The sequence below is a fragment of the Leiobunum rupestre genome, chromosome 11, assembly GCF_980474605.1.
Source record: "Leiobunum rupestre chromosome 11, qqLeiRupe1.1.hap1, whole genome shotgun sequence".
Lineage (NCBI taxonomy): Eukaryota > Metazoa > Arthropoda > Arachnida > Opiliones > Sclerosomatidae > Leiobunum > Leiobunum rupestre.
In genome coordinates this window covers 32,702,533-32,720,920 of record NC_143394.1, presented here as the reverse complement: position 1 = coordinate 32,720,920, position 18,388 = coordinate 32,702,533, and the positions used below count along the sequence as shown (strand labels likewise).

Genomic DNA, 18,388 nt, shown 5'->3' with positions numbered 1-18,388 from the left:
TGGAACTCGCGACTCAATTATGTTGATTAAACTGAATTTTTTAAAGCTGCGTAAACTTAAAACAATGACTATTTTAATTTTGATTTAAGTAAAGTGGGACACGCGACACAATTATGAATTATGTTCTTTAAAGAGTTTTTTTAAATCTCTGTAAAGCATAGATTTTCTTTAATTTTTGTATAAGTAAAGTGGCACTAGTAAACTTAGTAAAGGGAGACTCGCGACAGAATAATGTTGTTTAAACATTTTTTTAATTTGAAATGAGCAACAAAAGTGGAAATAATCCAAATATCATCGAACGACGACACTCGGAAACGTTTTTAGAGACGAAAATAGCGGCGCAATAAAACAGACAAGTATATAGGGGTTTTTGGTCGCTGTATTGGCAGAGAAAAAAGAAGACCGTTGCCTTTAATTCAGTTTCGCCGTCACCATGGCAACGGTAACGAGTTAGGCCCGTCGCGCCACACCGTGATGAAGGTAGCGCCTCGCAAGCTGCTCATCGGAGGAAGCGGGGGGCTGAAACCTTTTCCCCAGTGGGCTACTGGCCCTTCCGCCGCGCCGAAAGAAAACGGAATTGGCCCCCGCGTCCTCCAAAGGGTTACGAGCCGATGCTTCGCTCGCAATTTTCCATAATGTATGAGCTCGGGACTTTTATAGATCGGAGAAACAGAACAGAAAAAAACACACGGCTGTAACGCGAAGAGGGAATGTAGGGGGCGCCACGTTACGTCCTGGGTCACGTCGCCCCCCCCCCCCTCTACAAAAGAAGACCCATCTGTTACTAAGCATAAGCTGTAGGCTGGAGGGGTGGCCGGAATAAAACAAGGAGACTTCTCTTTCGTCATAAACACAGGTATAGGCTTCGCCCTTGGGTCATTCCGAGAGGGCGCTACCGTTGTCTCGTATTCTTCTTCTTCGTAGAGCAGCGCCAACTGGGAATAACCGCGAGAACTAATTTAAGCGGGCCGAATTGAAATAAATAAAAACGTGTGAAATATGACACGTCTTCACTGGCAACAATGGTATACATAGTTTTAGACTCGTTGTTCTTTCGTTTTGCTCCCAATATTTCTTCTTCCTATTTGTTCCACCCGGGCAGGCGAGACGCCAAAAAATTCAAACGGGGGGGTCTTTCTAGACTTCTACTACAGATATATACCGCGAGAGGAGTTCGTGATAAATCCAGATGCTTATTATTTATTGCGTAATTATAATGTCTACTACGAAATACCTTTCTTACGGGCTAAGCTAAGCTTCTCATATTTATTATTCCCACTTTAGTTAAAAGTCTGCGCACTAGACTGGGCGTTGATGGGTTAAATACGCTTACGATTTCGAGACGAAATAAAATGGATTTAAAGAAACTACCATATAACTACATTAACAGTAAGGTGGATTTCAAAAAAATCACACTGGAGATAAATTTTAAATTAATTATATTAAAAATTATACAAAATTATATTAAAAAATTAAGTCTAAAGAATATTGAAAAATGTTAGATACTACATTGTATCGACAATTCTTTTCGTCGCGAGTTTACGATACCTATTTAATATTTGAATACTATATTTATTATTTACATATGGCATTATGATAGGAGATAAAACTTTAATTGTCCAATTTAATATTATTAAAGATTATACAAAATTAATTGAATCTAAAGTATATAAAAATGTAAAAAAGTATGTTGAAAAATGTTAGCTACTACACTCTAGCACTGAAAATTGTCCAGATAATTACTTTCGTCGCAAGCTTTACGAAACCTATATAATATGAAAAAATAAATAGACGAGTCAATTTAGCAAGAAAACCTGCAGGTTTTTTTAAAGATTTTCTCTGATATTAAAATGACATTTACACAAGAATATAACAATTCTTACCGACTTTACGTACTCCTGCTTATAAAAAACAAAGTATGGCTCGAGTTTTTGATTTCGCGTTTTTTAATTACTACATCGTCTCATTTTTTTAAAGTAAAGGGGGACTCGCGACTCAATTATGTTGTTCAAATAGTTTTTTAAATCTATGTACAGCTTTAACTTTCTTTAAGTTTTGTTTAGTTAAAGTGGGATTCGCGACCCAATTAAGTTGTTCAAACATTTTTTTTTAAATAAATGTAAAGTATTAACTTTATTTAATTTTTGTTTAGTTAAAGTGGAGCTCGCGACACAATTATGTTGTTTAAACCATTTTGGATAAAAATATTACCTTAAAAACCTTACGATAAATAACAAATAAATAATTCAAAAATAAAGCGCTTAGCAATCCTTTAACAAGGATGATCCAAAACAAGTGCAGGGTTGCCACAAAATCTTCAGATTTAAATTCCCTGACTATTCCCGGTTTTCCCTGACCATTTTAAGGTTTTCCGGACTTTTAAAGGCCAAATTTTTTATTTTATATTATACTTTTATCGGAAATTAATAAATTTAATTGAAAAAATAGCCAAACTTTCAAGGAATTAAATGATTATCATAAAATTTGCCATATAACTAAAGTAAAATTACCTTCAAATAGTGTCAAGATAAAATTGAATTCACTGACTTTTTACAAATTTTAAAAATTCCCTGACTTTTCCCTGTTTTCCCTGACGTGTGGCAACTCTGAAGTGTTAAAAGACGGAAGCTATGCAAATATAGAAAAAAATCTGGGTGGCGAAAATCACCGATGAAAGATATTTTTTGTATCTCGAATCTGCATAAAGATGAGAGTCAATGGCGGGGTGGCGAGATCATGGCGAAAACGGCGGGTCGAACTGGGATCATAACTCATGGCGCTGTCACCATCGTCGTAGAAGGGCGGGTCGCGAAAGGAACGGGGGGAGGGGGAGTCATGGAGATAATATCAGCAATTAAAGAGGACTTTCGACGGGGACCAGCGCGACATCCCAACCCCACTCCTCGGCAACGTTGTACATCGTTTATGGATTCCCCTGGTGACTGTCTGTGGTATAGACACGTTCGCGGAATAATAAAAAGGACGGTGTCTGGAAATTAGACGCATTAGGCTTTCAACGAAATTAAATATTTAAAATCATTAGTGGTTTCCCGCAAAATCTCAGCGGAGGAGGGTTACCACCGACAAAATAATAAGGAGCCACGGAAATAGGTTTTAATGGAGACGGCTATATTATACACTCTCAACCCTTTTCGCATCAACGACGAGGAGCTTGTATACGCTGAGTTTATAGCGTAATGAATGACATAAAGACCACTAATACGTTAGAATTGGAATGTTACGCAACTTAACAGGCTACAGATTGTTTACTTCATTAGGAAATTGCGATAGATATAAATTAAAAATATTTATTTATAGTAGGAGCAACGAATTTCACGTTTTTTCCGATAGTAGCGCTGTTGGTTGACTTTTAGGGTGAAAAGTTAGTAGGAGTCTCTATTTCTACTGATATGCAAAATACCGGGTGCGCCACGATCACCCTAGGACTTGAAACCGATTTTCTATCAAATGTACCAATTTTCATGAAAAGTGTCTATTAAATTTATTGGTTAGTAACTAGTAAGCAAACCGACTTATACTGGGCTTTTAAGATCTGGTGTGACCGTGACTTTAGTCGAAAATGATTATTTCGAAGAAGATACTGCTAAAAGTCTCACCGCGCATACAGGGGAAAACTACCATCATACTATACTATAAAGTGCAGATTTGGTAAAGTGTGAAATGGAGATTTGAAATAAAATCATTACCTCACAATTTTGAAAACGCTTTAGGCTTACTTTAAAATAGGTGATTCTGTGCCCATGTCCTTTTATGTAATTGTTTTGTTTATTATTTCCCTTTTGTACAATTATTTGGGGTTTTTATGTTTCGTTCCTTTAAGGGTGTTCATTTTGCGCGTTTTTAAACCTTTTTTAATTCTTCGATTAATTTTGTAACCGCATCGAAGGCATAAGTACCACGTTTTTTCCTTTTAAAATTAAAGGTATTTTAAACATTGTTTTACTTTAGTCATAATTCAATAACTGTTGGTGGCTTCTTCTCGTTAAGAATACAAAACTAATCCTGGGATGACTTTGTAGGTGGGCGAGGGACCAACTATATCGAATTCTAAAATTATTTTAGGTGGGCGAGGGACCAACTACATCGAATTCTAAAATTATTGTAGGTGGGCGAGGGACCAACTACATCGAATTCTAAAATTATTGTAGGTGGGCGAGGGACCAACTACATCGAATTCTAAAATTATTGTAGGTGGGCGAGGGACCAACTACATCGAATTCTAAAATTATTTTAGGTGGGCGAGGGACCAACTACATCGAATTTTAAAATTATTTTAGGTGGGCGAGGGACCAACTACATCGAATTCTAAAATTATTTTAGGTGGGCGAGGGACCAACTATATTGAATTCTAAAATTATTTTAGATACGCAAGTACTCAACTATTTCTAATTTTACGATCCTTTTGGGTGGGCAAGGAACAAATTATACCTAATTTTAGTCTCACATTGAGTGGGCGAGGTACTTAAATATTTCAACTTCTAGAATCACTTTGGAAAATATTAAAATAGAGATTTTTAAAAAGGAATTTCCGAATTTTTGATATGATTTTCGGTATTTGTTTTAAAAAAATCGCGAAAATAGTTAAAACGATTTCAAAGCGAATAAAAGATTTCCAAAATACACGTTTTAAAATCTGATTACAAAGAAAACATATTTAAATACGTTTCTTGAAATTAAACATGCGCAATCAGTCATAAGCTAAAAAAAAAGGAATAAACTACAAATCCTAAACAATCGTTTGAGCGTGACAGAGAATGAACTCTGAAGAAGTCAAACCTCTGAGAAAAAAAAAACCTAAATAAAAGCCTATTAAATACAGCAAGAAAATGCCATTCGAATTAGAATTTGACGGCAATATGAGAGCGGCTGTAATACGCGGAGGTAATCAAAATTCCCAACATACAACATGGGAGAGTGAGCATTGCACGTTTTTGCCGAGGCGGATTTAGATATTCGGCTACGATAATTTATATTGAATAATAACAGGAGCGGGGAAAAAATTACTCTCACCCGTAATCAAATAAGCCTTCGAATTTAATAGTTCAAGCAAATCGTGGTTTTGTATCTCTATTATTATCTGGATACTCACCCTTTCCTGCATACGACGTTTCCTAATTAAGGGCCAAACGTGATATCGGGAGGGGGATGATTTTGTAAGCCGTATACTTATATACCGAAAGGGGGGGGGGGATAACGTGGCACCCAAAAGTGGGAGGAGCCTGTACCCGATTAACTTCGATATTGACCCACCATAATCCATTATTAGTTACATTCCCGCCCAATCCGTGATAAGTCATAGATACGTTTTGCACTTTTTCAATAACGAATTATCAATAGCCCAGAGGGCGAACGAAAAGGCATAAATGCTAAACATTCCGACTCCGATTACGTCATCCGAATAGCAGCTGGTCAGGTTTTAAGGGTCATAATACAAAATATTTCAATTTAATCCATTTACGTTCTCAATATTATTAATTTTCAATTAATTATTAGTAGTCTATAGTAAATACCCGAAATGTAGTTTAATCTAAACACGTTAATTATTCCGTCGCGTGTTCTATTATACCACAGCGGCATCGCATAACGCGTCTTTTCTTTGAAGATACGAACTATATTTTCAATTTTATAGCCGACCACGTATTTTGACGAGTTAATTGTGATTGAAAACGTACTATTATGGGTATCGTATAAGCCTAAACTCAAAATTTCTAATAACGGAACATATAATATTGAATACTCACTTGCAGCACGGGTTTGGTGGTCGATTTCGTTGCCAGAGACCACCTGTGTAGTTTCTTTAGTTCCGATTCAAGAAGGCACTGAAATTTATCGACAGAAATCAGTGCCATACGTTCCAAATTTCGCGAAAATATGTCAATAAAACACGCAATATTATAATCCGTTGCTTTTTTTTTAAATGAACCAAAATTTAATCCCGGCACCCGTAAACAAAACGTTTGCATAGATAGTGAGAGTTAGCTAAAGCGGAACTAACGATGTGAATAAAATATACACAACAATTTTGAAAAAACTAAAATAAAGTAATTTCATCGTGGGTTTGATATTTTTTACAAAATCTTTAAATAATTTTGAAAATTTATAAGCCCAAAATTTATTAAAATTCCTTTAAATATCTGCTTAATATAACCACTAGAATATTAGCCGTATCTTTATCGAAGAAAAGTTTAAATCTATGTCGTTTATAGAATCAATTTATATAAAATTTATCTTCTTATCCAAATTCTAGGAAAAATAATGTCTAGGCTAAAAAACCACTTTTCCAGTTTGGACTGTATCATCATTTCGCGAATTCCAAGAGCCCAACTCGAAAAATAACGAAGGAATTTTTCCGGCATCAAAATTACGCGAGGAGAACGAAACGAGATCCAGCCGAGAAATAAAAGTATAAAAATGAGGGCAGATCGCAATAAAGAGAAAATAGAGTGTGCAGAATTTGGCGAATGAATCAATGAAATCTCGGTAGGAATAAATCAGCTATAGCCCCCCCTCAAATCCCCTTTAAAAGCTTTGATAGGGAAATCTTTGGCGCGGGCTTGCGCGGAGAAAAGGGGTGCCAGATCGAACCGATAGATGGCGGGGGAGGTCATCAAATCCTAAAAACAGGGCAGAGAGGGCCTTGCAAAAAGAAAAGAGAGCCCTATATAGCGCTCGCATCGATAATCCATCCATCTCCGGGTACAACCGGACCCGCGCGGACCCTCTTCCGCCGAAAATTCTTCTCTCTCTTTTCTCCGCCGCGTGGCGCTGGTGTGAGTGGCGGCATCCAAAACTCTCCCTTTTTCAATCCTTCCGCCAGGGCGACCGACGAAGCGTACAATCTGCCAAGCGTGGAATCGAGCTGCCCCTTCCCTGCCCCGGCGCTCCTCAAAGGGCGCGGGAATGGATGCCCCCTGGTGGAGCACACACCCGGGCGTTGATTATACGCGTAAAGTGGCTTACAGTCGACACCCGCTCTCATTCCGACCTCCTCCGGTGACGACCCGGGCCTACACTTTACCCCCTCCCCCGCCTCCGCAGAAGCGCCAGCTTTTCCGCTTCCTATCAAAGCTACAAATATTACCAAAGTCGATATACGGAATCTTCACGTTATAATAACCTACAGAAATGAATAGGGTTCATTTTGGAGTTTATTTATGTCACGTGTTGAAATGCCGAGTACAGCGGAGTAGCGCTTTAAGTTTCTTGCCTGACCGTAAAACAGAGTTTCAAATATGTATAACCATAAGATTATAATTACGTTCCATAAGTGTGTTTCGTATAATTCATGTCATGCTAAAAGGCCTAGTATTTCTTCTGCCTGTTTTCCTTGAAGTTTTCTTCCCGCCGCGCAAATATCCTGGTGGTAGGCCAACCGCACAACACGTTGGCCTACCGCCAGGATATTTGCCCGGCGGGAAGTAAACTTCAAGGAAAACAGGCAGAAGAAATCCTAGGCCTTTAAAAAGATAACTGCCTCTTGAGTGGAAAATATGCAATTTAAAGATTAAATTTTCACGCGACCGCTCCTATAACGGCAAAGAACGTCAGTAAAAATATACAGAATATAGTGAATTGATAGCTCACTTATAATGTACTTATAAACTTATGGAATGCCGCGTGTCCAGTTAGGCGAAAAACAGTCGACGATTGTTCCTATATTGCGAAAATTGTCATCTTAATAGTTATTTTTAAAGTCTAGTATTTTTAAATCTTGAGTAATGAGAGAGTTAGCTAAATCCGTAATTACTTCATAAGAACGCCCAAATTTGAACAATTTTGAAACGTTAAAGGGGCTAAATTTTCATTGAATATAAGGCTTTATAAGCGAAAGCTCCGCGAAAAAAAGAGATTATTAGGGAGAAAAAAAAACCCCTTATATAGATGGCGATATATACGTTATAAGGAACACGGTGAGGGCTGATACGGAAGGTCGTGTCGGGAGGCAAAGTCGAGCTTTAAGGGTGTAAAGAATAATCCGGGTTTATCATGGAAATTCCGTTCCTTGGCGCGGCGCTATCTACGCTGATGATCCCTCGCAGCCGTAGCGCGCGCTGGTGGCAAAAAATGCCATTAGGAAATGACGTCGTCGCGATAGATAAAAGTATAAAAAAGGGTCCCGCAGAAGCCGGGCGGGGATGCCGACATCCGAGGCGCGCAAATCCTCGAGAGATCCTGGGCGCATCCTCCGGGACACGGAGAAGAGAACAATGATCCAATTATAGCCATCCTCTTGCAGGGTCCCTCCCGTGTACTCCCGGCTATATTTCCACTCGTCTTCACCAGAGGGAGACCAAAACCTCTTCGGAATATATAAATGGAGGGCCACCGAATGCAGTTCGCACGGCGGGATATGTATTTTTTGAATGTTTTTTTTTGTGTTGTTAATTTTCCGGAAAAATAAAATGTGGAAAACGTTTTCGGAAAATTTTCCGCAAATCGGAAAAATACAAAATTGAAACATAAATTACTTTTTAAGGGTTTTTAATGTTTTTAACTTTTTATCGATATAAAATGTCTAATATCAGTAAACATACTACAAAAAATTAATAGTGTTACATTGTTAATCAGTTTAAACTAGTCTGGCGGTTTAGTTTTACTTTTATATTCGGAAAAATTAGGTGAAAATGCCGCTTTATTTAAATTTGCAAATAATTTATTAGACTAATCATGGAATGAAAACTTTTTTGATTTTTTTTATTAAAAGTACGGAAAATTATCCAGAATAAAGGATGATAAAATACGCGAAAAAGTAGATAAGTCCATAATTAAAAGGGATAATATAGCTAAATCCTAAACAAATTTGAAGAAATGTAAAAACTTACTAATAACTCGTACCGATAGGTCTTCGAGCAACGCGAAACTCGGATCAAATAGATCTTCGAGTAATAAACTAAATTAAAACTAAATAAAATAGCCAGAAATTCCAACGGTAGACCGGTTTCGTTCTATTTGGAACTCATCAGTACCGTGCGGGAAATCTGGCTGGCGACTATCAAATCGAAAGAGAAACTAAGCCTAAACATTAAAAATTTCAAATTTAACTTATCCAGAATAAAGGCCTCGGTCATTTTCCGACTTACAACACTAGTTTTTTTTTTAATATTTTGTTTAGATAGGGTTACCACAGTTTTTTCTCATTCAAATTCCTTGACTTTTCCAGATTTTCCCTGACTTATTTTGTGGCAAAATTTTGTTTTGTTTACCCTAAATGATAGTAAAGGTTTTCTATTTGCAACCAAAATACAATTTCCTGAGATATTTCCCTGATTTTTAGACTAATTCTTAAAATTCCCCGACTTTTCCCTGATTTTTAGACCTTTATTGAAATTTCCTGACTTTCCCCGGTATCGTGGCAACCCTGTTATAGTATATTTGATGAAAATTTAGGTAAAGGTTATACCATATGTAAGTATTACGTCACTTCCAGCTCCGTTTACGAAAAAAGCGTCAAGAACATTACAGATGGGAAGTTAGTGAAGCGGATTTTGAAAACGCTCAGAATTCTTGCCGCATTTCTGACTTTAACAATTTATAGTTTAGCTCGTGCCAAGCGAACACGTGATTTCATTTCCATGGTAACCATTTCCATAGCGCAAGGAGTATTCGTGATTGAAACGAGTCTAGGTATAGCTTCTCCGAGGTAGCGCCTATGATCTAGTGTCTGCTACAGACTTATTAAAAGGTCATGAGAATGTTTTTCATAAATTAACTTATCAAAATATAAGCAAACGATGCAAAAATTATATTAAAATACCAGTATCATTATTTATAAAGTCAAATTTACGAATAACGATGATGAAAAACTAATCGCGTCTGCTTTAGCCACTACCTATCTAGGTTTCAATGGCGAACGAAAGAGGGCGTAGCGATAGTTTTCGGTCGCTAATAAGAATTTTCCGTTTTTGTATTTTCCGTGTGAAACAATTATCAGTGGATATTACATATGTTTAAACCGAATTGCACAGATTGAATAAGTAAGTATAAAGATAGTTCTGGAATTTATGAAAGTTGTGGATGCAATTGCGATTTTTAAGATATTAGTGACTGAAAATTTCCTTTTGTCTTAATGCTAATTTACTGACCGAACCTTTTTTCGACACTCACATTATCGTAACTTGGACTCGCACTTGAATTGACAAAGGAGAGTACCCGAGGTGTTTATTGCTGATTTTGTATGATATGAAATTTCCCATGGCAACCGAAAATGTTAAAACAAAAAAATAATGGGGTTAAATTGTAACAATTTTTGGGTAAAATAAGGTAAAGGTCTTATATTTGTTTTAAGTGTTCAAAAACCTTTTCGGTTGCTATTTAAAATCGAATGGGTAGTACAACGTCTCCCTTTGGGAAATTTTATATATCATCGGCAATAGTATATTATAGTCCTTAGTAATAGTATATTTCGCCTTGGGCATATTTAGACACTAGGGGGCTCTGTGCTGAGATCTAAACTTGATTGCGCAATAACTTTGAAAATCAGTTCGATGATAATTTTTGGTATTTGGCATAATTATCTTTATTTAATAAAGGATAATAGCCAAGGCACCACACTAGGCCCAAGTCATCTAGCGACTTTAATAGACGGGTTAAATTGCGTAAGACGGTGGTATTATATTACCATAAGTCTATAATATTGCTCCATTAGTTTGTCCTTTTGGGCAATATTTTACTGAGAGCTAGTAACGAAGTGACGTCATCACAAGAAGAAAATATCCCCCTAGCGAGGCGCTGTCAAAGGCTACGTGTGACGAGTTAGCAAGCGGACGCAAAACGGCGACGAAGCCCGTAATGCAGTCTGTCTCGCGAATAGCTCTCAGTAAAATGTTTGCATGTGACGAATAGGAAGTGTCACACTTATGTAAAAATATTATACACTTATGATATTACTTATGAGCGTAATAAATGGTAAAGTCTTCCCAATATCCGATGCGAACGGGACCAGGGCCATTACAATAGGCCAGCTTGCATATAAATAGGATCCTCGGTCTCATATCTTCAGGTTTCTCGGACGGGTCCCAATGCCCAAATACGAGTGCCCTGGGAGCCCTACAGCCGAAAGAAGAAAGGTTATAGAGCACTCGGAGGGGCTCTCTCCCAACACCGTCGCGTCTCCCCGCCACCAGGGGGCAGTGGAGCGGGGGGTCGAAGCGGGAGCAGTGGACCGCGGAGAGCGACCGCTAACTCCTGTTGTTTTTCTCATTAACAGTTCGCGGCGTCGGTCCGAGCAGCCAGCCAGAGAAAGATGGCGCAGGGAGGCCGAATGATAAACAGAAGAAATAGTTTCACGACGGCGAGCGAGAAATGAAGGTTTCTAGCAGCTCGTTATCACACCCTGAGGTCCGCTGAGCTACGGTCAAGGGGTTACTAAGCGAGGGCCGGAGGACCCGACGGAGGTCAGAAATAGAAGGGTGTTGGGCTGTGGGCGTACCAAATATATGGTTGGATGGCGGAGAAGGGATGACGCGGGGGCCAAAGGGGCCGAAAGTTTTCGGACAGAGAAAGGCTTAGAGAGGCTGGCCGGATCTCTCGGGACGAGCCGGCCAATATTACATTAGCGGGGTAACGAGATCCCGCGGCTAACTATGTGGGCGAACGAAATGCCATCAGTTAAGCCGCTGCCTCTCTGTAGAATTGTTATAGGCGCGTATGTTTGCCACTGGATAAGCAATTTATACCGGACGGTGTCGTATACTGGAGGCCTCTATGCTGCGGACATCTCCCGAATTCATTCAATAATAAACAGACGTTGCATTTCGTTTCTTTTAAGAACTTCTTATTAAAGTTATCATTTTTATCGTTCTATGTTATTTAATAATACCAGGGTTGGCAAGACTGGTTTAAACCATTTTTAACCACCGAAAACAATCCATGGTTAAAACCTCTTTTTTCTATTAAAATAAATATTGAGAAATGAATTAGAAATGTTGAAAATTTAAATACTATTTATTTCAAATAAAAATGCAGAATATAATATTCTGCATTTTTTATCCCAAAACGAAACTAAAACTTAACCTTCACTTTTTGTCGTCTGCTACGTCGTCTCACGAAGTAATGAGGGCTAGATATAAGCAATTGGGGATCTTAAAATTCATTTTGCGCGTGAAAATACGCCGCCGTGTTAGGGTATAAAAGCGGGTAAATAAGCCTGCTATACCTCACAATGTAAAGGTACTGTCACGCGCAAAAACGTAATTTTGAAATCGGGCAATTTGAGCATTTTTTATTACTGTTTTTAACCGGTTTAATCCACCGGTTACAACTTTTTACTTCTTAAAAAAGCCTTTTATTTTCAACTCTGAATAATACACCTGTAAAAGTGTTACACACACGCCTATCCCATTATACAATGGATTCGCAGGAATTTACAATTTTTAAAGCGAAGTAATAAAAAAACGCCACATCGGGGTCCAAGGAGAAGATGAAATTACGGGGTTTATATTACCTGGTAATCTAAACCCTATAATTTCATATTATAATATTTTACACTGAGTGGAAACTTACGTAAATGACCCCTCTAACTTTTGTTCGGTTAATTTAAACTGATATTTTTAGGTTTTTTCATTGGTATTTCCCTGTTTTTTCCCAGGTGCAAGAGCACCCAATGTTTTAAGATAACCTCAAAAAAAAACTATCAGGTAAACACTTACCAAGTGTAACTTTCCATCGCTAACTCAACCTTAATATTTTAATAAAGAGGTATAGGGTCACTAATTTAATGATTGACATTAAATCTAAATTGGTTCCATATTATTATTTATAAGATAATTAATAAAGGCAAATCTTAATCGAAAATAATTTATTGATGTAAATTTGTACTCTTCGGGGTAGTCTTTCTGAACCCTTATAAATTTCCCTGATTTCCTTAATTTTTACCAAATAATGGGTTTTTCTCTGATATTTATCTGACTTTTCGGTCGACTATCTAATTCCGTGTTATTTCCCAATTTTCCAGGTCTGTACGAACCCTGTAAAATTCTTTAATGAAACCAAAAATTTATCCAGACGAAAATCGCTGTTGAGTTTAAATAAATATTGCTTTGTATAAAATTATATTAAAAAAATCAGGGGTTATTGGCTCGGTTATTGGGCTTTTACAACATGTTTTCCTGGGCCCCTGGGTATTGCCTTTACCCTACCATACGTCCCTGTAAGTGGCGATACGCTAAATAAATCAACAACACATGTAATGATTGTGGTTATAATTACATTAGGATATTTTTAGTAATGAAAATAAGAGAAAGCCGAGGTGAAACCCATATGTTGAAGTTCATGCTAGGATTTACGAATAAAATTTAAGTAAACACAACACCTAATAAAGAATAAATTAATGTACACTTTGTAAAACGGGAATAGCACGCGTATGGGCCAAATGGCCAATTCGGTTATCGCGGACGATCACCATAAAAAAGTAATCATAAAAGTGTAACCATAAAATTTCAGTCGAGCGTCGGCTTATTGCGGAGGGCCCAAATCATAACAATGAGCGTATATAATTGGCTAAATTTAAGGCCCATTTGCAAAACGCCCCCGGGCCTGTAACTCCGCGTTACAGTCAATTCTCGACGAAGACAAATAAAGAAATGTCCAAATTACTTCGAGCGCGCGGGTCCGGGAACCGCCCATCTCATCTGTGACTCATTTGCGTAGAAAAGACCCCGAAGAGATCGTTTACAAGCGTAAAGGGTTGCACCGGGTTCAACCCTTCGTAAGAGTATCTAAGAATTCAATAGGAAATTGTCACTATACTCCGCGGCGCCAAACGCGTAACCACCCACCGCGTGTGACCCCAATTACGTGGCGCCCCCTTCGTCGACGACCTTTTCGCGAATAAATACCACCTCGAGTTTAATTTTCGCATTCACGCGACATTCAACGGAGAAAACGTTCGAAATGGAGAAAAATGGGAAGAAGAATAGAAAAAACAAGCGGCTTTCGTTTGTAGTGGCTCGTCAACAGCCAAGAAATACTGGTTTTCCTCGTAATTACAGCCTAGAAATTTGTTTTTAGTTGCGTCATTACAAATAACCTTATTTACTTCTCAAATCATACGATGTTGTATTTTATAAGACAGCGTGAAAAAGGTATCATTAATTAAAAGGAAAATATAGTTTGGTATGACATAAATCCTGACGCAAAGGTGGATAAATGTATGTTAAATTATTCACGAAGTTTTTACCCTATGATCGTAAAGTGACCAAATTTACCATAATTATGTCAGAATGGTTAATTTATTAATACCAAATATTTTAAATGTTTACCTGACGTGTCAATCTAAGTATTCTCGTAAGTAACATTATATCCATAAATATGACATTCGTAACCTTGTTTATGTATTTTTATTACTAGCATCTTTCTTCGCTTCTGACAAATTAGTATAAGAATTAGCAAATACATAATGCTGAAATTTAGGAATCTTTTGTAGCTTTATTTTTCCTTATCAGTCAACTAAATTAAAATTAACACAATATGATAATAATTGGAAAATTTAAGATGATTTTTGATAATCTTATGGGCTTAAGGCTTTCTTATTTTGCGAAAATTGTTATCTTAATAGTTATTTTTAAAGCCGATAGATGGCTGTGCGATTATTGCGAGTCTCCTATTTATAATCTTAAGTTATGAGATAATTAGCAAAATCCGTAATTCGTTCGTACTACGAGCCCCAAATTTGAGCAATTTAATTAAATAAAAAAATTATAATATTATAATTATATCATTTCCATTATATCAGAAGTATTCTTATTTTTTGCTTGGAAAAAGTATCTTTGCAGGCTCCCTCTGATTTAACTTTACTAAACTATCATTAAATAAAAAATATTATTTATAAAAAATAAAAATTAAATTTTAACATTTAATATGGTTAGGTTTAGCAGGAAACACGAGGGGTCGGACACTTGCCATTATTTTGTACGGGATTTCGGGATTTCGTTGTGATTTTGGGATTTCAATGTTAATTTACCACAGAGAGAGTTAAAAGATTTTGCGATTTTAGACAAAGTGTACGGGATTTTGGTAAATGTCCGACCCTTGAGGAAACATGTTTAATTTTACGTCAAATATACTTCTGATTATATTTATATCCTTTACAGTAGCTTCCATGTAACCACGTATACACGTGTAATAAATACTTAATTAGTAATATCATAAAACTACTCTGTTAATTGGTCCGCCCAAATAAGCTGCCTTTAAAAAATAAAAATGGTATAAATTGTAGAAAATATTAAAATTTTTCGGTACTAATTAATAGCGGCAAGGTGCATATTGAAGTAAATCGATTTGCAAAAGGACCCATTTAATTAGGATAATTATTATAGTTTTTAATTAATTGTAAATAAAATGTTTTTAATTCCATGAAGTATCGGTCTTTTATAAAACTTTTAATTATTACAAAATAATTAGGATAATTATTATAGTTTTTGTTTTAGGAAATTGGTTTTTCGTTTACTATATATGTGTGCGAATTTTGTCTTCCGTAATAGTCGGCGAATATGAAAAAGTGAGTAAATCGTATAAGTGAAAAGCGCCATTTTTAATTGGAATTTCAGTCACAGAGCGCGCTTTAATCATGGAGTCGACTGCGGTCGGGGATACGCGGTTCAACTCGGCAAGCGCGGCGACAAGTGGGATGTGACGCCGGGACACCGCAATTAAAATTCCGGACACGCGGTAATTATTATAAGGCTATTACGTTCTTGCCGTCGTTCTGTAGATAATCACACAGCCGCGCAAAAGCTATATCATCAAGCCTCATATAACTACCATTATAATGTAGAGGGGGGGGGACTTCAGATCCAATTTCTCTACATGCCCTTTTAAAAAGGTTACCACCAGATATACGTTTTTTTAAAAAGACTCTATATCTCTATAATTCATCGACACCGAAATTAATCAACTGGCGGATCTTGGAAAGAGAGCTTGCTATATATATATATATATATATATATATATATATATATATATATATATATATATAGATATATGTATATATGTTCTAGCAGATTTGTTTTTCAATATTCGGGAAGTTAAATTAGCAGTAAGTGAATGTGCTACTCTTGTAATTCGTGAATGACATATATATATATATATAGCAAAGACGCCAATATCGGTGTGTGTACTGCAATTGATAGTAAATTTAAAAATTATAAAACATTGTGTTTAGTTTAAAATGCTAATCATTACCAAATCCGCATTTTCAGCGAAATTTATTGAGTGCTTGCGAAAATATACTCCTTTGAAGATATGTCACAATCGACGTAAGTAGACCCCCAATAAAGGTTGAATAAATCTTAAAATTAAAACGACTATCTAGCTTTGCGATTCATAATTAGAAATAAAAATTATTTCACAGATTAAAACATTTCACAAACCAATACACTATCGAAAGTTTGGCGATATTCAACCTTTTGTTTGAAAAACATATTTAGATCATTTTGATAAAGTATTCGATTTTAAAATCGGTCTAATTAGTATTTTTGGTTTTTGAGATTAAAGTTTTATAAGGATTGGCCAACCTATGGTTGCATAAGTTTCACTTGTAAAGACGCAATAGTTAGGCCTAATGATATCGTTACGAACTAAAATTTCCCGAAATTACACATTTGGCGTTAGTGGGACAACAACTTACAATTACGTCACTAATAAGTCGAATAGCCAATAGTTCCCATTAAATGTAGGAATTGTAGGATTTAAATTGGAGATTTAGCATTTGTATCCCAAAAGTAATGGAGATTTAATAAATAAACCAATATTATAGAATAAATAACTCAATATTATGGGATACATAACCCAATATTAAAGGATAAATAACCCAATATTATAGGATAAATAACCCAATATTATAGGATAAAAACTATATTATAGGATAAATAAACCAATATTATAGGATAATAAACCAATATTATAGGATAATAAACCAATATTATAGGATAATAAACCAATATTATAGGATAAATAACCAAATATTATAGAATAAATAACCCAATATTATACGATAAATAATCCAACATCATAGGATAAATAACCCAATATTATAGGATAAATAATTCAATATTATAGGATAAATAACTCAATATTATAAGATAAATAAACCAATATTATAGGATAAATAACCCAATATTATAGGATAAATAACCAAATATTATAGAATAAATAACCCAATATTATACGATAAATAATCCAACATCATAGGATAAATAACCCAATATTATAGGATAAATAACCCAATATTATAGGATAAATAACCCAATATTATAGGATAAATAACCCAATATTATAGGATAAATAACCCAATATTATAGGATAAATAACCCGATATTATAGGTCAAATAACCCAATATTATAGGTTAAATATTTGAAATGATTTTACATTTCACAGTAAGAAGGTAATTTTTTTGGATAAGTAGTCATCAGTTTCGTATAAGCGCGGTCCACTGTACCATATACCTTTAAATTCGATCTATAATCTCTAAATAAAATAATTTCCAGTTTTTATACTAAACGTGGGACTGAGCACTTATCGTTAAAATTTCTAATTTTAATTGAGAAAAACGGTGATTTCGTCACGACAACACCTTCGAAAGCAACCAAATTTCGATAGATTCGAAAGGAGGGGGGGGGGGGGGGCAAAATTCGCGACACATATTGAAAGACCACGCACGCGCGGAAGGGTGTAAAATGAAAAATAAAAAAGAAGAAAAAAGTTTCGTCACCGAAGTGAATAGTTCTTTTTGTATAGCGGACCACGTACAAGTAGGTAATAAAAAAGGAGAAAATTAAAAATGATTTCTGGGAAAATTGACACGGCGATTCGAAATGTGGAGAAAAAAACCCGAGCTTAGTCGTGGTGTTGGACGTCGCGACAACGTGCAGGTGTTACCCGGGGCTCTTTTAACGTCCTCGGCGCGAGGATCGTGCCTAAAAACAACGGAAAATGGCCCATGCCACAGTCGCGGCTATCTCAGAGGACGTGTACGAGCTTTCGATACGAACATAGCGAGATAAATCGCTGCTAGAGAGTGTACGAGTACATCGGGAGAAGGTGAAATCATTAAGAGTCCGCTACTCCTCCCCTCGATCACGAAAATCCGTGTCCCAATATCACGAGTCGCCCATGGGGTCGTTTTCTACAAACCGACGTCCCAAACTAGAAACAAGCCGTACCGACACAAGCTACGACGACTCGAAACACCCCCTTTTTTTGCTAAAATAAAATTTGCATATTTACAAAACGATGAGGCACTTGGTTAGCTGGATAGGTATATTATGTGAGAACGGGTCGTATTTTTTTAAGATTCTCATTTTTCATAATCTCTCTTTCTAAGCCAGGGTTGAAAAAAAGCCGGCTTTTTTTGAAAAAATCCAGACCAGT

At 36.3% G+C, this 18,388-nt stretch overlaps 1 protein-coding gene across 1 annotated transcript in view; it reads right to left on the bottom strand.

The window, feature by feature from the left end:
• LOC149922295 (uncharacterized) overlaps positions 1–18,388 on the bottom strand; it is a 175,087-nt gene that overhangs the window by 71,907 nt on the left and 84,792 nt on the right. Inside the window, exon 3 of the mRNA XM_090162283.1 lies at positions 5,763–5,840. Coding sequence (XP_090018409.1) covers positions 5,763–5,840 — 78 coding nt within the window. The remainder of the gene's footprint in view (positions 1–5,762; positions 5,841–18,388) is intronic.